This window comes from Emiliania huxleyi (assembly GCF_000372725.1).
Source record: "Emiliania huxleyi CCMP1516 chromosome Unknown EMIHUscaffold_154, whole genome shotgun sequence".
In the NCBI taxonomy this organism is placed as follows: Eukaryota; Haptophyta; order Isochrysidales; family Noelaerhabdaceae; genus Emiliania; species Emiliania huxleyi.
The window spans coordinates 137,661-159,528 of record NW_005201047.1 but is presented as its reverse complement, the minus strand read 5'-3'; the positions used below and the strand labels follow the sequence as shown (position 1 = coordinate 159,528).

The window sequence follows — 21,868 nt, the reverse complement described above, 5'->3', positions numbered from 1 at the left end:
ATGTGTGTGGCATCCGCCGCCCGCAAGCGCGCCCGCACCGGCGGCGGCAGCGAGGACGGGGACGAGGAGCCCGTGCCGGTCGCGGATGGCAACGAGGCGCCCATCTTTGGCGCGCGCGTCCTCGGCCAGGTCACCACGCTGACGCTCGAGGGCGAGGACGGCCCTCTATCGCTCGGGTCGGCTGGCGTCGCGAGCGATCACGCGGGCGCCTGGTACGTCGCGACGAAGGACTCGCTGCTGCACGTCTCGGCGGCCGGGCGCGTGATGCCTGCTACACCGTTGCTGCCAGCCCGGACGCGAGCGCGGCGTTTGTGGCAGACTGGAGCAGCCACGAGATCCGGCGGGTGGAGGTGGCGACTGGCGCGGTGACCACGCTCGCGGGCAGCGGCGAGGCTGGCGACGCTGATGGCGTGGGTGACGCGGCGGAGTTCTTCAGCCCAGCCGGCATCGCCATCAGCCCAGACGGGAGCGCACTGTTTGTGGTGGACTTCCACAACGACAAGATCCGGCGGGTGGAGTTGGCGACTGGCGCGGTGACGACGATCGCGGGTAGCGGCAACATGGGCAGCGCCGATGGCGTGGGCGACGTGGCGGAGTTCTACAACCCATGTGGCATCGCCATCAGCCCAGACGGCGGCGCGCTGTTTGTGGTGGACAACAACAAGATCCGGCGGGTGGAGGTGGCGACGGGCGCTGTGACGACGCTCGCGGGCAGCGGCGAGGGTGGCGACGCGGACGGCGTGGGTGACGCGGCGCAGTTCTGCTGCCCATCTGGCATCGCCCCGACGGCAGCGCGCTGTTTGTGGCGGACTTCAGCAACCACGAGATCCGGCGGGTGGAGGTGGCGACGGGAGAGGCGACGGCAGTGGAGAGGACGGTCGCGGGCAGCGGCGAGGGTGGCGACGCTGACGGCGTGGGCGACGCGGCGGAGTTCGACTGCCCAACTGAAGTCGCCATCAGCTCCGACGGCAGCACGCTGTCGGTCGGTTCGGAAGGTGGCCTCCGCCTGGTCTGCGTGGCTGCGCCTCCTCCGCCTAGGCAGGGGTCTAGGCAGTGGTGCACGGAGATCAAGGTCGGGACGTGGCAATCCGGTGAGGCCACGGTCACCTTCGAGCGGGACATCTTCAGCTGGATCACCAAGCGCGAGGTGCCGGACTGCGGCTTTATCACTCTCAAGATCCGGACGTCGAGCATCCATGAGGCGGTCTTTGACAAGCGGAGCAACGTGCTTAAGATCCGCGGGATGGTGGAGGTGCCGATGGACAAGCTCGACCGCTACTACGACCCCTATTCCAGCCTCGGTACGCCCCTTATTGCCACACACCTTGCGCGCGCCACACGCGACCCACTTCCTGCCCGCCCGTCTGTTGCAGGCTCGCCCAAGGGCTACCTCTGCCTCAAGTTCCAAAACTACGGGGAGTTCACCAAGGTGGTCAAGGCGGTGCCGCGGCTCAAGGCGAGGACCACCTTCCAGAACGGCAAGCTCGGTGGCAGCAGCGCTTCCGACGCCGGAGCAAGCAGCGCGCCCGGCGCCGCCGCAGCTGCGCGAGCCTCTGCTGCTGCCCGGTGCGATGAGCGCGTCGCTGCCACGAGCCGCGGCACTGCCACGAGCCGCGGCGCCGCATCGCGGCAGCTTGCGGCGGCCAGCAGCGGGAAGCAGCCGGCGGCGCGCCCCCCTCCGCCCCACAGCCACGGAGGGCGCCAGACCACCCTCTCCGACCACCCCCCCCCAGGCGCGGACAACCTCCCAGCTGCTCTTCGACGAAGCGAAGGACGGCGGCGACGGCGACGACTTTGGCTCTGCGGGAGGGAGCATCGTGCTTGAGGGGAGCGACGGCGAGGGCGAGGCCAAGCCGAAGAAGGGGAGCGTCCGCGAGGAGCGGCGCAAGAAGCGCGCCCGCGAGACGGCGCTGGCTGACAACTCGCAGGAGGAGTCGCAGGTCGAGATCACCGGCGTGCGCTCGCGCGAGGAGAAGGATGCGGAGGGCCGCGCGAACGCGATCGACGTCGACTGGCCGAGCGGCGAGGCGGGCGGCAGCGAGGCGGAGGCGCGGCCGGCGCAGCGGCCTCGCGTGGAGCGGAGCGTGCGCGAGCGGCTGGTGGAGCTCAAGAGCCTCCACGAGGAGGGGCTCATCTCGGAGGCCAACTTCGAGGCGCGGCAGCGCGTGATCCTCGACGACATGTGACACGGGCGGGCGACCCTGAGATCGGCCTAGTCATGTGCCGCGTGCTCTTCACTGGGCGGGCACTGTCGCGGCTGCGGCAGCGAGTTGCAGCTCGAAACAGCACGCACCGCCGGTCCGCGCCGCTACTCTACAAACTCTACGTGTACTCAGTTGACAGTTCCGAAGGCGCCGGTACGTGTTTTTTGGTTTCCCGCCCTCGCCGATTTCATTCGTCGAGACACACGATATACGAGAGATGTGGGGGTGTGTGACACGCCGCTCCCGCCGCGAGCCGCGACGACGGTGCAGCGAACTGTGGAGCTTTCCCTTTCGGTTCATTCATGCACCCCGCGACGCTATTTGGCCACAGGTGTTTAGCGTCTGCATGAGTGCATGTTTGCCGTCGAGTTGCGCACGCACTCCGTGCATGCTCGCCGACTAAATGGCAAACAATCACGCGCGCTCCGCCCCGCGCGGCGAGAGCGCCTCCCCGGCCGCGTCGGCACATAAACCCTGGTCATGTGGGCACAGTGCCCCCCCCCCCCCCCTTTTTTCACCCTTAAGAAAAGTCCAAAAATACGGGGTGGGAAAAAACCCCCCCCCCCCCCCCCCCCATACCCCAAATCTCGCGCGGCCGCGGGCGTTGTGCGCGTCGGTCTCACACAGCCCGAGCGAGCAGCGCTACCGCGACCTTCCTCGCCGCCGCCCCCCACCCTCCCACGCTTCCTGCCCACCGGGTAACCCCCCCCCCCCCCCTCCCCCGTGACGGCCGAGCCTAGCCGGTGCCACCTGCCCCCCGCGCGCAGATTCACGCGCGGTTGCGGGGCGCCAGCGGGCTCGGCGGGGCCGCGGCGGTCAAGCCTGGGCGGCGCGCTGCGACGGACTTCGGGCGCAGCTGCGACTTGGGTGCGCCGGCGCCAGCGGGGCGGGCGCCGACAGAGGCGGCGCGGGACCTGTTCACAGGGCGGAAGTGTGAAGAGGCGCCTCTTCACGGGGGTGTCTTCACAGGGGAGCTCGGGAGGGGAGTGTGTGTGCTAGGGAGAAAGGGCGCGGGGCGTGCCAAATGTGTCAGGTGTGCGAGAGTGCGAGTGCGTGAGTGTGCATGCTAGGGAGCGGGAGCGGGGGCTGCTCGGCGCCGCTGCAGCCGGGCGAGCAGCACGTCCTTGGTGCCGGTGGTGGGCAGCTTGCTTGCCTCGAGCACCTGCCAGCACCGAGGGGGCAGCGCGTGGGACTGCCTGATGGGCCGACAGCAGCTGGCTCGACGCGCGCCTTGCGCAGCTCTCCGACCGGAAGGCTCGCGTAGCCCGGCGGGTGGACTGCCATGCTCGGGCTCGCACCACCCGCACCCTCCTCCGCTCCCTCGGGCAACGACAGCGGCGGGGGCGGCGCCGCCGCCTCTGTCGGCGGCGCTGCCGCCGCAGCCTCGACAGACGCCATCAGCGCTGCAGCGGCGGGAACGTCCTCGCCCTTCGGCCTCTCCAGCTCGGCCAGCTCCGCCGCCGCCGCGGCGCGCCCCTCTCTCGCCGCCGCGAGGGCGGACGCGTGCGCCGCGCCGCTAGCCTGTTCACAGCGACGCGGTGTGAACGGCGTCGGCCCTCTGAGCCGGCAGCAGCCTCTCCACATGCCGCACCTCGGCGGCCGCCGCCGCCTCTTCGACCACCGCCGTCGCCTCCGCCGCCGCCGCGCGCTGAGCGGCCGCCGCGTCGGCCCACCGCGCCGCCTGCGCGTCTGACGCTGCCGAGACAGCGGCGGCGGCGGCTTCGGTCGCTGCGCGGGCGCGGGAGCAGCCGTCCTCGGCGCGCGCCTCAGCGGCGCGACGCAACGCGAGCACGCTCTCCGTCTCCGCGGAACGCGCCTTGACCATCGCCTCCGCCGCCGCGGCGTCAACGTCGGACGCCTCCGCCGCCGTCGCGGCAAGCGCGCGCACCTCCGCGACGCGCGCCTCCGCCGCCTCCGCGCTGGCCGCTGCGGCGTCGCACATGTCTTCGGACGTGGCCGCCACATGCTCCGACGCCGCGGCCAGCCCCTCCTTGCCGGCGCCCACGGCCTGCTGCGCCTCTGCCACCAGCGCCGCCGCAGCGTCGAGCCGACCCGCGGTCGCCTCCGCCGCCGCCGCCGCGGCCTCCGCCGCCGCCTCCAGCGCCGCCGCGCCGCCGACCGCAGCCGCTCGGCACGCCTCGTCTGCGCCCGCCCACGCGTCGGCGCGCGCCCCCGCCTCCGCATGTGCGCGCTCTACCTCACTCTCCGCGCCCACAAGCCGCTGCAGCGCGTCGGCCGCCGCGCCGTCGGCCGCCGCCGCCGCCGCGTCCGCCTCGTCAGCGAGAGAGCTGCACGCACCGGCGGCAGATGCGACGCCAGCAGTGACGCTCTCGCCCAGCGCGGTGAGCCGCGTCGCCAGCATCTCCTGCACTGCGCCGACCACATCCCGCAGCAGCGCGGACCGCAGCTCCTCCTGCGACGAGGCGAGCTCGGCCAGTTGTCCGGCCGCCGCCTCGCCGCGCTGGCGCTGCGCCGCCGCCGCCGCCGCCAGCCCTGTTCGCTGCGCGTCGAGCGCCGCGCGTGATTCGGCGACGCCGCACCGCAGCGCCGCCGCCGCCGCCGCGATCGCGCCGCGCAACTCCTCGTCGCACTGTCCCGCCCGCTGCTCCTCTGCTGCGCCACGCAGCGCGGTGGCGCACGCCGCAAACGACTCCGCCGCCGCCGCGTCCGCCGCCGTGAGCGACTCGCGCACCCCGACAAGCCGGTCGGCCGTCCCCTGCTGCAGGGCCCACGCCTCCGCCATCCGCTCCTGCACAGCGCGTAGCGCCTCCTTGTGCGCAGCCAGCTCGTCGCGTGCCTCCGCCGCCCGCGCCGCCGCCGCCGCCGCCGCCGCCTCGACGGCGCCCGACAGCGCCTCTGCCTGCCCGCCCAGCGCAGCACTCGCCTCCGCGCGCCGGCCGGCGGCGGCGTCGCTCCACTCCACCAGCTTGCCCTCCGACTCGGCCAGCGCGGCCTCGAGGGCGGCCAGCTCCGTGCCGACGCCGGACCGAGCGGCGGTCGCGTCCGCCGCGGTCCTGTCCAGCGCCGCGCCCAGCGCCTCCGAGTGTGCAGCCAGCGCCGCCGCCGCCCGCCCGCTCCCCTCCTCCGCCGCGGCGCTCGCGCGCGCGTACTCGGCCGCCGCGGCCGCCGCCATCGCCGCCGCCACCGATCGCAGCTCCGCCGCCTGCGCCGCCGCCGCCGCGTCGGCCTTGTCGGCAGCACGGAGGGCGGCGGCGCGGCTGGAGGCCACGGCGGCGGCGGCGCGGCCGGCGGCGGCGAGGCCGTCTTCAAGTCGCGCCGCCTGCGCCGCCTCGCTCTCCGCGGCGCCACGCAGCGCAGCGTGGACAGACGCGGCGCTCGCGCCGGACGCCTCGAGCGATCCGACGAGCGACGCCGCCTGCGCCGCCAGCGCCTCCTCCGTCAGCCGCGTCGCGCGGAGGACGTACGCCAGGCCGCGCCGCTCCGCCTAGTCAATTAACTAAATCGTTCATTAATGACTCGTTCAGGGCGTACGCCAGGCCGCGCCGCTCCGCCTCGGTTTCGTCGAGGGCAGAGCGCAGCCTCTCCGCCTCCGCAGTCATGGCGGCGAGGTCCGCCACGGCCGTGTCCCGCGCCGCCTCCGCCTCTTCCGCCCGCGCAACAATCTCCGCCTGCTGCGTGTGCTTGCGCGCGAGCGCCGCCTCCGCCTCCGCCGCCTGCTCCTCGAGGTACTTCATGCGGGTGAGCAGCGCGTTCCAGTCCTGCATCGACCCCGCCGCCTCGCCCTCGCCGCGCGCAGCCGGCGCGGCGCCGGTGCCAACCTTGAGGAACGACGTCGCGACGGGCTTGTTGGTGATGCCCTGCGCCTTCTCGACGTATGAGAGCGTCGACGCCGACTCCTCCACCTAATTAATAGTCAATGAACAGTTAGTTAAGAGTTTACTAATAGAGAGCGTCGACGCCGACTCCTCCACCGCCAGCTGCGACGGCGAGAGCGTCGCGATGACCACAGTCTTGCACCGGCCTCCGAGCGACTCCTGCAGCAGCCGCGTCAGCTTCGAGTCGCGGTACGGGATGCGCGCCTGCGAGGGAAAAAGAAAAACGTCCTCCGAGCTGTGAACAAGCCTCGAGTCGCGGTACGGGAGATGCGCGCCTTGTCCTTGCCGCCCGCATCGCGCAGCGTCGAGATGACGCGCCCCAGCGTGAGGAGCGACTGGTTGATGTTCTTCCGCTCGCGCTCGCGCGCGTCGTGCGCCGCGTGCGCGCCGCTGCCGCCGCCCGCCGCGCTGCCGGCCGCCGTCTTGGCGCACTCTGAGCCGGCGAGGTCGACGAGGTGGAGCTTGCCGGTGCTCTCCATCGTCATCCCCTCAGATGTGGTCTCGCGCGTCGTCACCGTGAGCGTGAAGACGCAGTGCGAGCGCGACGAGTGCTTGTTCATCCGCGTCTCGCCGACGCGCCGCCGCTCCTGCGCGCGCGCAATCAGGCCGAGCACGTCAGCCGCCGAGCAGACCTCGTGCTCCGAGAGGTTGTGCGCGTAGACGCCCTTGCCGCGCCGCTTGCCGTCTCCCTTGTCCTCCACCAGCGACAGCTTGGGCGCCCCGTCGGCGTGCGAGCTGCGGCCGTTGTACACGCCCCGCTCGTCGGCCGCCTAATCAACCAAGTACGAGTTAGTAATAATCATAAGTTCACTCACTCGTTGCACGCGCTCGTCGGGCGTCTAGCCGCGATGAGCCATGCACTCGCACTCTTGCGCCCACATCTCCCCCCTATCTCCCGTCTCGCGCGCCGCGTGGCACGCCTCGCCCGATCTCCCCGCCTCGGCAAGCATGGCTGGAGAGCTGCTACGGTCTCGCGCGATCTCGCGCGATCTCGCGCGATCTCGCGCGATCTCGCGCGGCCTCTCGCCTCGGTGAGCAGGTCCGAGAGCTCCTCGTTGTAAATCTCGAGGTACGAGGCGGAGACGGCGGAGGAGACGTACTTCCCCTTCTCGCCCAGCGACTCGAAGATGGCCTCCACCGCGCGCGGGATGATCCCCTTCTTCTCCTCGCACACGATCTCCCCCTCCATAGTGTGTGTCTTGCCCGTGCCGGTCTGGCCGTACGCAAAGACTGTCGCCTCGAAACCCTGCATCACCTCGTGGACGAGCGGGCGGACGGTCTCGAAGACCTCGCACTGGGTGGAGTACGACGTGTACACCGAGTCGAAGTGGTACACCTGCCGGATCTGCCGCTGGCCCACTCCGCGGATCAGCGTCACCTGCGGCGGCAGAAGAGAGGCGTCGGCGGCGGCGGCGGCGCGGCCGAGTCGGCGGCGGCCAGCGGCTGCGGGGCGGCTCGGGCCGAGCGGAGTCGAGATGGGAGCTACGGCAGAGGTCTTGGTCGGTGCAGCAGGGAGGCGGCGGCGGCGAAGAGAGAGAGACGGAGAGTGAATGCTCGCCTCCCGCTTCTCGGTCGAGCCCGTGACAACGGGGAGCGTGTTGGCCTTGTTTTCCTTCTCGTTCATGGGACGCACGCGCACCACGACGCGCACGGACTGCTCCTTAGGAGAGTCGGAATCGAGCACCATCTGCGCGGAGCCTGTCGTTCGAATCGGCAGCGAGAAGAAGAATTCGCGCGCGATCCTGCGGGCTGCGGCGGTTCGAACGCGGCCGGGCAAAAAGAATTTTATAACTCAATCACTCGCACAACACTTGCCTGTTGTTTGTTGTGCCCTTGTTTGTTTCTCTTGGCACCTGGGAGTGCTGGGGGGGGCGATAGGGAGAATGTGGCCCTGAGTTATGTGTACGCCAACTCAGGATGTGTGGCAGCCCGCTGGTTGTGTGTCTTGTGAGCCTGTTTGTGTCTTTGTGTCGCTCGTGCGTGTCGTCATCATCTGTCTCGCGTCCACCCATACCGCGTTGGTGTCCAGTCCGAGCCTGACTGTTGTTCATCTTTCTACATACATACATACAACACTGGGCAATCGACAGTGAGCCACCACAGGCGTCGTTGGCGCACATACTGAGCGGCAGCTGCGCTGGAAATAAGGAAGAGGCGCGTGGGGTTGGGGTTGGGGTTGGGGTTGGGGTTGTGTGGGGTTGGGGTTGGGGTTGGGGTTGGGGTTGTGTGGGGTTGGGGTTGGGGTTGTGTGGGGTTGGGGTTGGGGTTGTGTGGGGTTGGGGTTGGGGTTGGGGTTGACGAACAACCGCTCATTCTACAGGGCCTTGCCTGGCGGCGTTCGAACGCGAGCGAAAAAAGAATTTGCGCAACAGCTGTTGCACAGCACGATTCGCGCGACAGGCAAGGCGCAGGCGACGGCTTCCTCAGAAGCCGTCGCTTCCACCACAGGAGCAGTCACACCACTCCCACTCCGTCCGGCGTCCACCCCACCTTGGCCTTTATTGTTTTATACGTTATTCTTCCCCGAAGTGAGTGAGTGAGTATTCTTGATACGAAACCACGACGACACACACCAGTCGACTCGCATCGGTTGCCTCCATGAACGGCGGAGCTATTCTCGCGTCCACACCACACCTGGCTCCAACGTGGACACGCCCATAGGCATAGCTGGGGACACTACTAGGTCACGCATGGCATCAGAAGTTTTACCCGTTCGAGAATTTTACCGGCAGCGAACGGGTAGGCACCCTGGCACAACACTGGGCACGAGAACGACGCGACAGAGGAGGAAATGACAAGGGAGAGAACGACGAGAGTGGGACGACCGCGAGGTGGCATGAAGATTGCAGCGAGAAGCGGCGAGAGACTGCGAAGAGAGATAGGAAGAGGCAGACTCCCTAGGGTGGGCGACGGCTAGCGCATCACACACCTCTCCTTAAAATCCCTGTGTGGTGGCGGCGTGCCGTCCTCCCATCCCTCCCTTGGGTTGTCTGTTTTCTTTCTTTCTTTCTTTGGGCACGGGACTGGCTCGCACTGGCAACTAAGAGCGGGTGAGGGCGTGCGCGGTGCCGGGAGCAGACGGGGCGAGGGTGCCGAGGATGTCGCTCTCGCAAAAGATGCCGTCCCACGCGTCGGCGGCGCGGAGGGTGGAGACCTACGGGTGAGGTGGGGTAAGGTGAGGTGAGGTAAGGTAAGGTGAGGTGAGGTAAGGTGAGGTAAGGTGAGCACTGAAGTGTAAGGCCCGGTGCGCGTGGGTAAGCAGTGTGTGTGAGTGAGTGTGCGTGGTGGTGGTGGGCAGGGGAGGGGCGGGGGGGCCTCGTTCGGCGTGGCAGCGCCGGTCAGCGCGCCGTCCGAGCTGCTCGAGTAGACTAGGTAGTCGAGCAGCTGTTCACAGCAGCAGCTGTGAAGACGGCGAGCTGCATGGAGGGGACGTGCGTGCCACATCTCGTCCCTATCTTGTGCAGGTCTCGTTCTCACCTCGTCCTTATCTCCCCCATATCTCGTCCATGTCTCGGCCGCATCCCCGCGTCCTCTCGGCATATATCCCCATATCTCCCCACATCTCCCCACATCTCCCCACATCTCCCCCATATCTCCCCACATCTCCCCATATCTCCCTCCGCGCGAGCCCGGCGCCGCTGTCTAATGACCAGACACACACGCACTACTACTACGGCGGCAGAAGCGCCCACGCTCGCCTCGTAGCTGTCGCCGTCCGAAAAGATGGCGGCCAGGTCGTTTGTGGAGGTGTCCCAGGTGTATGGACCAATCGCCCCCGCCGCGCACGCCTCGGTCAGGTTTAGGCCAACCTATATGGAGAAATACACCATCAGGGCGCTAAGACGAATCGTGCAGAGTATTCGGAGCACCACACGTGAGGACGAATACGGTCGAATACGGTTGGTTGCGTGTCCTCTCGAGCGGAGGACAGCTGAATCAGTGAGTGCATGTCAGCGGACTCATTCTCAAAGCGGTAACAAGCTCGACGAGCACTATAGGTGGCTGAGCGGTCACCGTGGATCGTGTCCAGAGTACTACTCTGAGATTTGAGTACTCCGTTGAACGGGTGTGAACAGACCAGTTCAAACTTCAATGGAGATTCCTTTTTTTGGACCTCAAGAAGGAGCTCGCCGCTGTCGAGGCGTCGCCGGCCCTCAAGCACGTCGAGGCGTCGACACCCCCCTCCCCACAACACACACACACACACACACACACACACACACACACACACACACACACACACACACACACACACACACACACACACACGCACGCACGCACGCACGCACGCACGCACGCACGCACGCACGCACGCACGCACGCACGCACGCACGCACGCACACGCACACGCACACGCACACATACACAGTGACGATTACACCCGCTCACCCACGCGCACCGGGCCTTGCACTTTGAATGCCGTGGGGCTCCTGTCTTTCAGACATGGGGAGTCGCGAGGGCTGCGCCTGGCCCTTGCCCCACCACGCTGTGTCTATGGAGAAGTTTACCTGACCTTACCTCACCTCGAGGCGTCGGCGGACCGGTCGGCGCCGAGATCATCGACGGCTCGGTCAAGGTCAAGCCGAGCCCGATGCCCGATCTCGTGGAGGAGATCCAAAAGTCGCCGAGGAGCTTGAACCCGCGAGTCTGAGGGTGAGGCCGGCCAACAGTCGCTGTGGCGGGGAGCGACTAGGGCCGCGGCGGGCGACACGCGTGGTTCCGTGTACCGTGAAGCTATGTTCCTATGACCTAAGTCCTAAGTGCCATTTGTGAACGTATGCGTGTGTGGCTATCTATGTACTCGATTGCGTGTGGTGGGGAAAAAGAAAATACTCCCCCCCAAAAAACACGCTGCCGGCGTCCCACCCTACGGCTTTACCTGGCGCTCACCCTACCAAGGTACTTCCGGCCTTGTGGTCTTGAGCTCACCCCACGGCGAGTGTATCGCGCGCCTTGCGGGGGGGGCGCGGAAAAGAGGAACCGGCGAGGCGCAGCGCAGCACCAGCTCCCCCACCTCCTTCATCCTAAGCTGCAGCTCCCCCACCTGCTCCGCCAGCTCGGCATTGGAGCGGCGCTTCGGCCGCGGACTTGGCATGCCGCCCCGCGCCTCCTCCTCGTCGGGCTCCACGAGCCGCTTGTGAGGCGGCTCGCGCCGCCGGCAGCAGCAGCGGTAGAAGCAGAGCGCCAGGAAGAGCCACCCGGCTACTCCCAGCGCCAACTTCAGCGGGGAACTGGCGAGGATGGCTTGGCCAAGTTTAGCTTTAGCGAGATCGCGAAGGAGAGGGGGGAGAGCACTCGGAGTGGATGTCCGGTTCCGGTCGTCCAAGTTTAGCTTTAGCGAGTCGCCGAGGGGGCGCAGGCTCCACTCGCGCACCGCGCTCCCGTGTTCGGCGACCTTCTGGGCCCACCGCTCAGGGAGCAGCGCGCCCAGCTCCTTCTCCAGCTCCTTGAGGACGGGCGCCACGGTCTCGTACCTTGTCCGCACCGTCCCGTCGGCGTAGAAGGGTTGGGGTGGGGCGAGCGGCGGCGGCGGCGGCGGCGGCGGCGGCGGCGGCGGCGGCGGCGGCGTTGCTGGAGGCGAGAGAGGCGGCGGCGTCGGCGGCGGCTTCGGCGGCGGCGGCGTCGGCGGCGTTGCTGGAGGCGAGAGAGGCGGCGACGGCGGCGGCGGCGGGGGCGGTGGCAATGACGGCGGCGGTAGCGGGGGCTGGGGAGACTCTGGCCGCTGCCCCGGCGGCCAGGGCGGCATCGGTGGCGGTGGGTTTGGCTGTGTCACCCCTGGCGGCGGCGTCGGCGGCGGCGAGAGAGGCGGCGACGGCGGCGGCGGCGGGGGCGGCGGCGGTAGCGGGCTGTCCGGTGGCGGTGGAGTTGGCGGTGGTGGCGGCGACAGCGGTGGTGGCGGCGGCGGTGGCGAGGGAGGCAGCGGCGGCGGCGGCGGCGGTGGTGGCGGCGACGGCGGTGATGGCGGCGGCGATGGCGGCGACGGTGGCGACGGTGGCGACGGAGGCGGCCGAGGGAGGGGAGGCGCCGGCAGGTGAGTCACCTCCCCGTTGAAGGCTAATGTCTCTCCGCGAAAGCCGCTCTGTCCCGGGGCGGGCTTGATGCGGCACGCGTGCTCGCCCATCGGGAGGACGTGCAGCACCGGCTTCTTGTGGAGATCGCAGCTGTTTTCGGGCCCGCCAGTGAAGTGGTAGTCGGTTGCGAGGCAGTCTCGACTATCGCGGCACAGGGCCTGGCACTCGGCCTCGCTCACGCCCAAAATTGTGTCAGCCGAGCCATACGCGCCGTGCTCCACCCGGCAACCGCCGCGTTGTCCGCCGGCGAGCGGCCAGAGGTTATGGTTGGAGGGGCTCGCGGAAGGCTTTGGCGCCGACTGCGGAAGCGGTGGTTGCACCGGCAACCACCACGGTGGCGGGCGGGGCGGAGGTGGAGGCGCTCGGAGAAACCACGGTAGCCCGCCACCACCTGCGGACGGCTGTCGGCTCACGCCGCCGCTCGAGGGCATGAACGCCATATATTTAGACCAGGCTCTGATGCGGGCTACGAGTAACGAGGGGGGTATGTACTCGCGGGGTGTGGGAAACGAAAAAAAGTAGATTTTCATTCGTCCACGAGAGAGAGAGAGAGAGAGAGAAAAACCGCCAATGGCCGTTATCCGTTAGTGCGGACGTCGCCGCGGCTCGCCTCTGTCGCGGCGGCTGCTGCGCGCACGCGGCGGCGCCGCTCTCTCGCGAGACGGCTGGCGACGCGGCTCGCCGCCGACGTACGGTGCGCTCGTCCGACGGTCCGCAGCGTGGCGTGCGCGGCGCTGAGCGCCGCTCTGCGAGCGCCTCTGCGCCTGCACTGCCTGTCTCTGTTGCTGTTGGTGGTGGTGGTGCTGCTGCTGCTGGTGCCGATGCTGCTGCTGGCGCGGCGCGGCTGTGCGACTGGGCTCGACGCGCGCGTCGCGAGCGTCTGACGCGGCGGGCGGCGTCGGGCAGGTGCGCTTCTCTCTCGGGTGGTGGTGGTGGTGCTGCTGCTGCTGCTGGTGGTGCAGATGCTGCTGCTGGTGCGGCGCGGCTCTCCGACGCGACTCGATGCGCGCGTCGCGGCTATCTGACGCGGCGGGCGGCGTCGCGGGCGGCAGCGGTGGCGGCTCGCGGGTGGAGGTGGAGGCTGGTGGCTGTGGTGGACTTTGAGTTTATTTCATGGTCGTGTACGGGGACCGGGGGGTCAACCGGGAGGCAGGGGGTTCAACCAGGCGACGGAGGACCGTGGGCCATCGCGGGGACCAGCCCGTCCGGAGGACGCACTGGGTAGATCCGGATGGTCTTCACGCCGGTGGGTGGCACCGAGGCGTCTTGGACGCTCAGCTCTACCTTAAGCTCCTGAGGGGCGCGTGGTTGTAACCACGTAGTATGACTACAACCCACCACAGACACCCTCCCCCACTCCTCACGGGTGTTCACACCCTCACCCTCTCCTCTCTCCTCTCTCTCTCTCTCTCTCTCCTCTCTCTCCTCTTGTCTGTGCTGTCTGCCTGACTCAGGCACTCAATCTGCCGATGCGTGATTGTGTGTGGGCTGCTCCGAGGGGGCCCTCTGTGCGATCCGACGGGTAGGGGGGCTGTGCCCGGGCGGTGTCCGGTGTGGAGTCCCCTTCTGATCCCGCCTGGGATGTTGGGTGTGAGGTTGTGGCGGCTTCGATCCCAAGGGGGGGAGCTGATCCCACTCAATAACCAACTCTCAGGGGCAGTAGGTGGGCGAGCTTCAGGCACGCTCATCTCGATCGTCAAGACGTTGCTACGCGCGGTCTTCCGCGGGGGGAGCTGCGTCGACGGGTGCGGGACCGCGGCGCAGCCAGTGCCGTGGCGATGCCTCCGGCTGTTTGCGGCGGGCGGCTTGCTGCTCGCTGCGATGGCGAAAAACTCGTCTCGCCACACGCCATGGGCTTATGCTCTGGCGAGACGTGAGGCGCATGCGCCCAGGAGGGGAGGGGGCATGTGTAACGACACTGCTAGAGATGCCTTTCGGGGCCCAGAGATAAAACTTCTGTGATGCCATGCGTGACCTAGTAGTGTCCCCAGCTATGGGCGTGTCCACGTTGGAGCCAGGTGTGGTGTGGGCGCGAGAATAGCTCCGCCGTTCATGGAGGCAACCGATGCGAGTCGACTGGTGTGTGTCGTCGTGGTTTCGTATCAAGAATTCTCTCTCTATTCGTCCACGTACGTGTGTGTGTGTGCACCTCTCCTTAAAATCCCTGTGTGGTGGCGGCGTGCCGTCCTCCCATCCCTCCCTTGGGTTGTCTGTTTTCTTTCTTTCTTTCTGTGTGTGTGTGTCCACGTACGGCTTAGTGAGTGGTTGGGGTGGCCTCAGGCATCCCCAAGGGAGCCTCTGCGGTGCCACATAAGCAGCTTAGTGATTGTCGAGACTTTAAAGTGTTTCGTTTGAAGAAACGCAAACAGGACAGACACTTCTATGGTCACCAGTAAACGAAAATTCGACTTTGAGGGATCATATCTCAAAAAATCCGGGAGATAACATAGCATTATTATTGCATATTAGGCCGCATAAGGTCAGACTTGACCCCACAAGCATCAAGAAAGAACCCGATGCTCCGGCTCGACTGTGCCGGCACACTGCCTCCTCGCGCACGCTGCTAGCAGGCCGTTGCGTGGTGCACCAGAGAGAGAGGTCGACGCGTTGCCCCCGCTGGCGACCCCGCGCGGCTCAGGCCGGCCAGAAGGTGTGTGGTGACGGCACCGTGGCAGGAGTGCGGAGATGAGCTCGCCGAACGCGAGCAGCAGATGGCCAAAGTGTGCCAGCGCGAGAGCCTCGCGAGCGGGCGCAGAAGGAGCTCGCCGTGACACGATGCCGGGCGGTGGTGGTGCTCTGGCGACTTTGCACAGTGGGCAAAGTCAGGCTGCAACAGGGCAGCACGATGGTAGTGCCCTGCTGCAGCCTGGCCTGACATGCACAGGGCGAACAGAGACACTACTATCGTCTGGCGCTCGTCACCGAACCTGGGCGAACTTCGACCGCCGCCACAGCTGGCCACGAGCACGCAGCGACAAAATGCTGACTGTACGGAAGTTGAGGCTGGTCGAGTGGAAGAGGCTGCCGTGCGAGCCGGCAGCTGGCTGGCTCGGGCGGACTGCCCGCAGCGTCTTTTTCGGCTTCCTCATTCATAGTAGCGTGTAGTAGCGTACACGCTACTTTCGTTTACCCACATTATGCGAGTATGGTAACTGTAGACTTGACTCGGTTGGGAAGTCGCCAAACCGCAGGTGGTGGAGGTCGTGGAGTGGCGAGTCACGCTCGTGCGGACAGCATCGATGCCGTCGCCGGACGCGGCGGCGAGGCACACGGGCGCCGGTGTGGCGCGTCGGCAGGCCCACCACGAGCGGATGCGCGACGAGCGCGCTCGGGAAGCGGCCGCGGGCGACGCGGAGCTTCCGCCGGAGGACGACGCGGTCGAGACGGCGAGCGCCGTCCACGTGCTGGACTGCGTGGCGGAGGTGGGCCCGAACCGGATCGCGCCTCGAGATCTTCTGCGACAGCGAGCGGTGGTACCCTGCGACCGTCATGGCGCGGGAGGAGGACGGGGACGGACGGATCGTGCACGAGGTCGAGTACGACGGCTACTCGGATCGGCGGTGGTGGCACATGCTGGACGTAAGAGGGGAAGGCGGGCTCCGCAGCCGACGCCTGACCGTCGGAAAGCGAACAGGAGGGAGGACCGGGAGGAGAGGGGATCCCCTTCGGATGGGGGGTGGGGAGATCGGGCGGAGGGGCCCTGAGTGGCGATACCCGGGGGCTTCCAGGTATACCCGCAAAATAAAGCGTATTTTGCAATTTTGCTGATTTTGGGACCAAAACAGCCTCAGACTCGGCTCAGAGCCAAAAAATTGACGATTTCCACGGAGTTTTCTCGGGAAAATAGAGAGGAAAAGAGAGGGTGCTGTAGAGAAAAAAGGAAAGGAAAAAAGACGGGGTGCGAGAGGAAAAGCATATACAGCCTAAGAGACAGACAGAGCGCGGAAACCTGGAGACAAGCCAAGACGTGGACGCGTTACTTTGAACCATTTGGAAGTGGTGTGGGTCTCTGAAGGAGGCTCAGAGCATTCGTGTACTTCGCGCAGCGTTGATGCACGCCGGAGCCGGAGACGAGCGCACACACTCTCGCCGGTATGTTTGGGAGTGAACCGTCCAGCTTTTGTTGCCCCGCCGCCCCTTCCTTGCCTTCTCCTTGAGCCGCTTCCTAGCGCTCTTAGTCAACGCCGGCGCCGCCGCCGCGGCCTCGCCGGCCGCCGCACCGGCGATGGATGTCGAGGATGATGAAGATGATGAAGCCGTTGTCGCGTTGCAAGCGGGGCGGAGAGTGTCGAAAAGAGAAGTGACCCTGTCCGTTGTGCCAGCGCAGCCTGGCGCAGACGCCAGGCCGCGCAGGGGCGCGGCCAATGCCGCAGCCTCCCCGCTGCCCGTTTCGGGCTCCTCCTCCTTCGCCGCCTCAGCCACCTCTGCCGCCGCCTCCGCCGCCGCGCGAGCCGCCGCCGCGCGAGCCGCCGCCGCGCGAACCGAATCGCGAGCCAAGATCTTGAACTCCCTCTCGCGAGCCGCCGCGCAGACTTCCGCCCAGGAGCGCACGTCCCGGCAGCTGCGCACGTCCCGGACATCGCCACCATCCCGGCCGCGACGCGCCTCGATGTCCTCATACGCCCGCACCGTCGCCATCGCCGACGCCAGCAGCCGAATCGCTGCCCCATCGAGGAGGCAGCGTTCGTCGTAATTTGCGGGCCAGATTGTGGCGTATCCGCGGGCGCATATCACGCCGCAGGGCCCGACACTCAAAGGGTCAGGAGGCCGGTAGGCATGGATGAAGGCCGCTGATGAAGATGATGAAGCCGTTGTCGCGTTGCAAGCGGGGCGGAGAGTGTCAAAAAAAGAAGTGACCCTGTCCGTTGTGCCAGCGCAGCCTGGCGCAGACGCCAGGCCGCGCAGGGGCGCGGCCAATGCCGCAGCCTCCCCGCTGCCCGTTTCGGGCTCCTCCTCCTCCATCTCCGCCTCCGCCGCTGCCTCTGCTGCTGCACGGCCCTCAGCAGCTGCCTGGCGCCTGTACTCCTCGAACGCGGCCACCTCTCGCCGCACCGGGCACACCTGCCGGTAGGCCACCGCCGCCGCAGCCCACTCCTCCTCCTCCCTCGCAGCGTCGATCGTCCCATCGCCGCTCGTCGGCAGCGCGGGCACCGAGGGGTCCAAACTGGACACCTCGGTCCCACCTCCGATTCCACCCTCTGTGGCCTGCGCATCACAGGCGCCGCTGTCCGCCTCTTGGGGGCGCGCGCCGCCGCGGCCCTCGCCGCCAGCCGCCGCCCCGCCGCCGTGCTCCTCGCTAGCGGAGCGCGTCCCATCTCCGCCGCGGGGGCCGCTAAGCCCGGCTGCGGCAATCGCATGCAATGCGGCATGCACGGCACCCTCGGCAGCGCCTGTACCGACGCCGCCGCCCGCGCGCTCGCCCGCAGCACCATCGCCGCCGGCCATCGCGCTGCTCGAGCAGCGCCGCGACGCTGCCGACATCCTGGGCCAGCAGCTGCGGCACCACCTTATCTGAGATGGGCACAGAAACTTGCGCCCGCTCGAGGAGGGCCGCGATATCCTCGTCGGGAGCGATGGTCGGCCGCGAGGCCGCCATCACGGTGGTGCCCGGCCGCGTGGGCCGGGCTGCGGTCCGGCGCTCGCCAGTCGCGGTGAGAGCAAGAAGAGAGCTGAAGGGAACCTTTTCGCGCTTTTTTATGGTAAGGAAGCTTCACCATACCTTACCAAAAAGTCCGAACCCGGGTAGGGGTGGCCGAAGCGCACCTCGATTTCGGCCGCCGGCCGTCCCGCCGTTTCCAGCATGCAGGGCGCCACCGCTCAACGCGTGCCGAAGCGCCTCCTCGATGATGTGTGGCGCGCGCGCGCCACGGACGACGACTGCGCAATCTGCCTGGAGGCCCCGGCGCAGCCGCTGATTTTGCTCTGCGGGCACATGTTTTGCCTCGACTGCTTCCAGACCTACGCCACGCACACGCGCGAGTACGACGACGAGTGCACGCGCTGCCCGACCTGTCGGAGCCCGCACGCGCCCCCGCCTGTCGGCCAGGTCGAGGCGGAGCAGGTCGAGCACGGCGATGCGCTCTTGGCGCGCGCCATGCGCATGGATCGGAGCCGCCCCAACTTCTTGCCGCTCCTCGAGGGGGCGACCCGCTTCTACGTCGCGGCGCTGGACTTGCACCCCTACTGCTCGAGGGCGCACGCCATGATCGGGTGGTGCCGGCAGCTCGCAGGAGAGGACTCGCTTGACGCGTTCGAGGACTCGGCGCGCGCTTGCCATGGCGCTCTGCCCGCGTTTGCCATCGTGACCCTGTGGAACCAGACGATCCTCGACTGGCTCGGAGAGAGCGAGAGCGCCCAGCGCATCGAGCTTGTGCGAGCCGGCGCGCGGGCTTGCAGCTGGCCGCAGGCTGTCCAGCGGGAGGCGGCAGGGACGGAGCTCTCTGTCGCGGAGAACGCCTACCGCAAGGCCTGCAGCGCCTTTGAAGACCTCACCTTGCCTCGGGTGCACGAGCTGGTCGAGAACTTGCTGGCCGTCTCTACGCGCGGCGGCGGCTGCAACACCAGCGGCGGCGGCAGCGGCGGCGGCGGCGGCGGCGGCAGCAGCGGCGGCGGCAGCAGCAGCGGAGGCGGCGGCGGCGGCGGCAGCACTACCACCCTCTCGAGGCAGCACTACCACCGCATGGTCGAGCTGTTTAGCCTCGTCCCGATCGGTCTGCCGCCGATCGCAAACATCGTGCACAAGCACATCACCGACGCCGGCCTCGCGCTGGTCAAGAAGCAGTCAGCCAACGCCGAGGGCGACCTGATGGCGTACGTGCAGGAGCTGCTCGATCTCGACGGCGTGTACAGCGAGATCATCGGCTCGACGCCAGGCGAGGGCTACTTTAACGGCGACGCGACGTTTCTCAAGGCGGCGAGGGAGGCTTTCGAGGAGTTTGTCAACAAGGACATCGGCAAGAGCGCCACCGCCGAGCTGCTCTCCAACTTTTGCGACAACCTGCTCAAAAAGTCGGGCGAGCGGCTCTCGGACGAGGCGCTCGAGGACAAGCTCGAGAAGGTGGTGCGGCTCTTTGGCTATCTGTTCGACAAGAACATCTTCTCCCAGTTCTACAGGAACCAGCTCGCGAAGCGGCTGCTCCTGGCGCCCTCAGAGGTCGATAGCGCAGAGCGCTCGATGATCGCCAAGCTCAAGCTGCGCGGCGGCTCGCAGTTCACTCACGACATGGAGGGCATGATGACCGACATGAGGTTGTCGCAGGACATCCAGTCCGCCTTCGCCGAGCACGTCAAGGACAAGGAGCTCGGCACCGACCTGAGCGTGCAGGTGCTCACCACCAAATTCTGGCCACAGTACAAGTCGGACGAGCTCAAGCTGCCAAAGGAGATGCTGCAGTGCGTCGAGGCCTTCAAGGCCTTTTACGACTCGCACACCAAGCACCGCCGGCTGCGGTGGGTGCACTCGCTGGGCTCGGCGACCGTGGTGGGCAAGTTCACGGCCTCGGGGAAGAGCAAGGAGCACGACCTGCTCGTCTCCACCTACCAGGCCTGCATCCTGCTGCTCTTCAACGAGGCGGACTCGATGGCCTTCTCCGACATTCAGGGCCGCCTCAACCTGCCCGCCGAGGAGCTCAAGCGCTGCGTGCTCTCGCTCTGCGGCGGCAAGTACAAGATCCTGACCAAGGATCCGGCCGGCAGGGAGGTCGCGCCGACCGACACGCTGAGCTACAACGCCACCTTCTCCGACCGCGCGCGGCGGATCAAGGTGCCGATGATCGCCGCCAAGATGACGCAGGAGGAGAAGGACGCGGCGCTGAAGCAGGCGGAGCTGGAGCGCAAGCATGTCGTTGAGTGGGGAATCATCAAGGTGATGATGCGCGAGAAGCGGGTGGAGCACGAGGATCTGGCTGAGAAGGCGCAGGCCGTGATCAGAACGAGGCCGAGCTGGACCACGAGCTGGACCAACTTCACCCTGGCGAGGGATTACTTCGACGCGATGGTCGTGGACCTCATCCGCCGGGAGCACCTGGAGCCCGAGGCTCCCGAGCATCCTCCCGGGAGTGGCAGCTTCTACAAGTACCTAGCTTGATGCCATGATGGCTCCAGCGCGCAGCGGACAGCGGTGGCCCCAACTTGTCATACAACTTCGCTTTAGCTACATGACATCTCTTAGGTGTTTCTGTTAGGAGGTGTCCAATTTTTCCGACACCATATGAAGATATGTGTGCGGTGTTGAAACTCTGTGAGTCTCCCGTTCGGGCCAGCGCGCGCGAGACGCCTCCGCCGGCCTCGACTACTGGGCTGGGTTTTTAGGCATTGTATGGGGTTGGCAAGCAGTAGAGGTCGATACTCGACGCGTCCCACATGGTCTGTGTCGCTGTCGGCACGCTGTCGACAGGACGTCGAGCGACACCGGTGGCAGTGCCACCCAGGAGTGGTCGGGCGGTCTCCCGTCATGAGAGAGCCACCATGTGATCCGTATGATGAGATTCCTGACAACCGCCTCAGTCAACTTTCGTCACAGTTCCCGCTCTGAGAGGAGCTGCGGGTCAGTTCGACAGCTGGAGCTGTGTCGCCGGCGTGCAGCGGCCTGCCTCCGGAGGTGCCTCTGAGGTGAACATTTTTTGGTCACCGCGAGAGAACGCGTTCGAATTTTTACTCCGGAACTTCAACTCTGCACGCGCACCGGCCAGGGCTACAATAGTGCCAGTGAGGCGGAGGCGCGAGTCGGAAGGCCGCGACCGTCAAGTGTTCCCTCCATTTTCCTACAATCGCTGTGAACCCAGCCACGTACGATCGGACGCGCCCTGCCGCAGCCTCCGCCGTAGCCGAGCGATCGGCCAGCGCCTCTGCCGCCAGTGCCATCGCCGTCCCAGCCCACCCCCCTCGGCACACCCCGGGGCAGCCAATGTGTGACGGCTCGAACCCGCTAAGTAAGATCATATGGCCTCGCGCATCCGCATGTGCCGCATCGGCTCCCATATGCCACAACCCCCAACAGCATCGCACCCCCTAATCCCTTTTGATGTGGATGATGCCATTGCCTTCATTCATTGATGACTTGTTGCAAAAAGTCTGTGGTGCAAAACCCGCCAAAAATTGCGAAAAACGCTGTCACGGCCAGTCCCAGGGCCTGGCCGTGACGCGCGAAAAACGACGGAGGAGATGCATCCTAGCTGTCGCCACCGAAGGCGACTCGACGTCGCTGAGATCGGAGATCAAGCTCTGACAGGTCACACGTCGCTCCTTTGACGCCGACGTGACTCACCCGTGCAGAGAGCGCATCAGGACACGGTCTCGACGCACTCGGTACGCCGCCTGCGACCAAGTCGTGGTGTGCATTTGAGGCTGAGCTGCCATGCCATTGAGCGACCATGCCTGCACACATTGATCGAGCAATTCGGCTTCAAACTCAGCCTCGTGCACCTCCTGCCAGTCCTCCCACTGCTCAAAGGTGGTGAGAAGCATGAACAATCCGCGTTGCCTGCGTCACGTGTGGAAGTGCGCACGCTCAGCATCGCTCAGCTGTTCCAGCGACGAAAGCAGAACGTCGTGATCTGCGTCCTGTCCCCGGGCGGGTCCAGCGTACGTCCGGTACGTTATAAATCTTGTGAGCTTGTTTGTGTCTGTGTGTCGCTCGTGCGTGTCGTCATCATCTGTCCCGCGTCCACCCATACCGCGTTGGTGTCCAGTCCGAGCCTGGCTGTTCTTCACCTTTCTACCTACCTACCTTTCGGTGGAGTCACTCCCTTTGCTGCCA

At 66.8% G+C, this 21,868-nt stretch overlaps 5 protein-coding genes across 5 annotated transcripts; 2 read left to right on the top strand and 3 right to left on the bottom strand.

Annotated features, from left to right (window-relative positions):
* EMIHUDRAFT_229266 (hypothetical protein) lies at positions 1-2,186 on the top strand (the record flags this gene model as incomplete). The annotated part of the gene is made up of 5 exons (XM_005786138.1): positions 1-212; positions 290-802; positions 1,039-1,301; positions 1,374-1,579; positions 1,734-2,186. 5 exons carry the CDS (start codon positions 1-3, stop codon positions 2,184-2,186), a joined length of 1,647 nt encoding a protein of 548 aa, XP_005786195.1.
* Positions 2,187-6,112: 3,926 nt separating this feature from the next.
* Positions 6,113-7,373, bottom strand: EMIHUDRAFT_43489 (hypothetical protein; the record flags this gene model as incomplete). Its single annotated transcript, XM_005786137.1, has 3 exons — positions 6,113-6,268; positions 6,355-6,705; positions 7,008-7,373. Coding segments are annotated over 3 exons (873 nt in total), but the record flags the coding sequence as incomplete, so codon positions are not given.
* A 1,707-nt stretch (positions 7,374-9,080) lies between these two features.
* Positions 9,081-12,161, bottom strand: EMIHUDRAFT_111589 (hypothetical protein; the record flags this gene model as incomplete). Its single annotated transcript, XM_005786136.1, has 4 exons — positions 9,081-9,194; positions 9,706-9,849; positions 10,559-10,687; positions 11,022-12,161. 4 exons carry the CDS (start codon positions 12,159-12,161, stop codon positions 9,081-9,083), a joined length of 1,527 nt encoding a protein of 508 aa, XP_005786193.1.
* A 2,868-nt stretch (positions 12,162-15,029) lies between these two features.
* Positions 15,030-17,707, bottom strand: EMIHUDRAFT_229262 (hypothetical protein; the record flags this gene model as incomplete). Its single annotated transcript, XM_005786135.1, has 5 exons — positions 15,030-15,195; positions 15,414-15,520; positions 15,589-15,723; positions 16,594-17,335; positions 17,541-17,707. 5 exons carry the CDS (start codon positions 17,705-17,707, stop codon positions 15,030-15,032), a joined length of 1,317 nt encoding a protein of 438 aa, XP_005786192.1.
* Positions 17,708-17,911: 204 nt separating this feature from the next.
* Positions 17,912-20,567, top strand: EMIHUDRAFT_229261 (hypothetical protein; the record flags this gene model as incomplete). Its single annotated transcript, XM_005786134.1, has 3 exons — positions 17,912-18,625; positions 18,779-20,184; positions 20,507-20,567. 3 exons carry the CDS (start codon positions 17,912-17,914, stop codon positions 20,565-20,567), a joined length of 2,181 nt encoding a protein of 726 aa, XP_005786191.1.
* Positions 20,568-21,868: the final 1,301 nt, after the last annotated feature.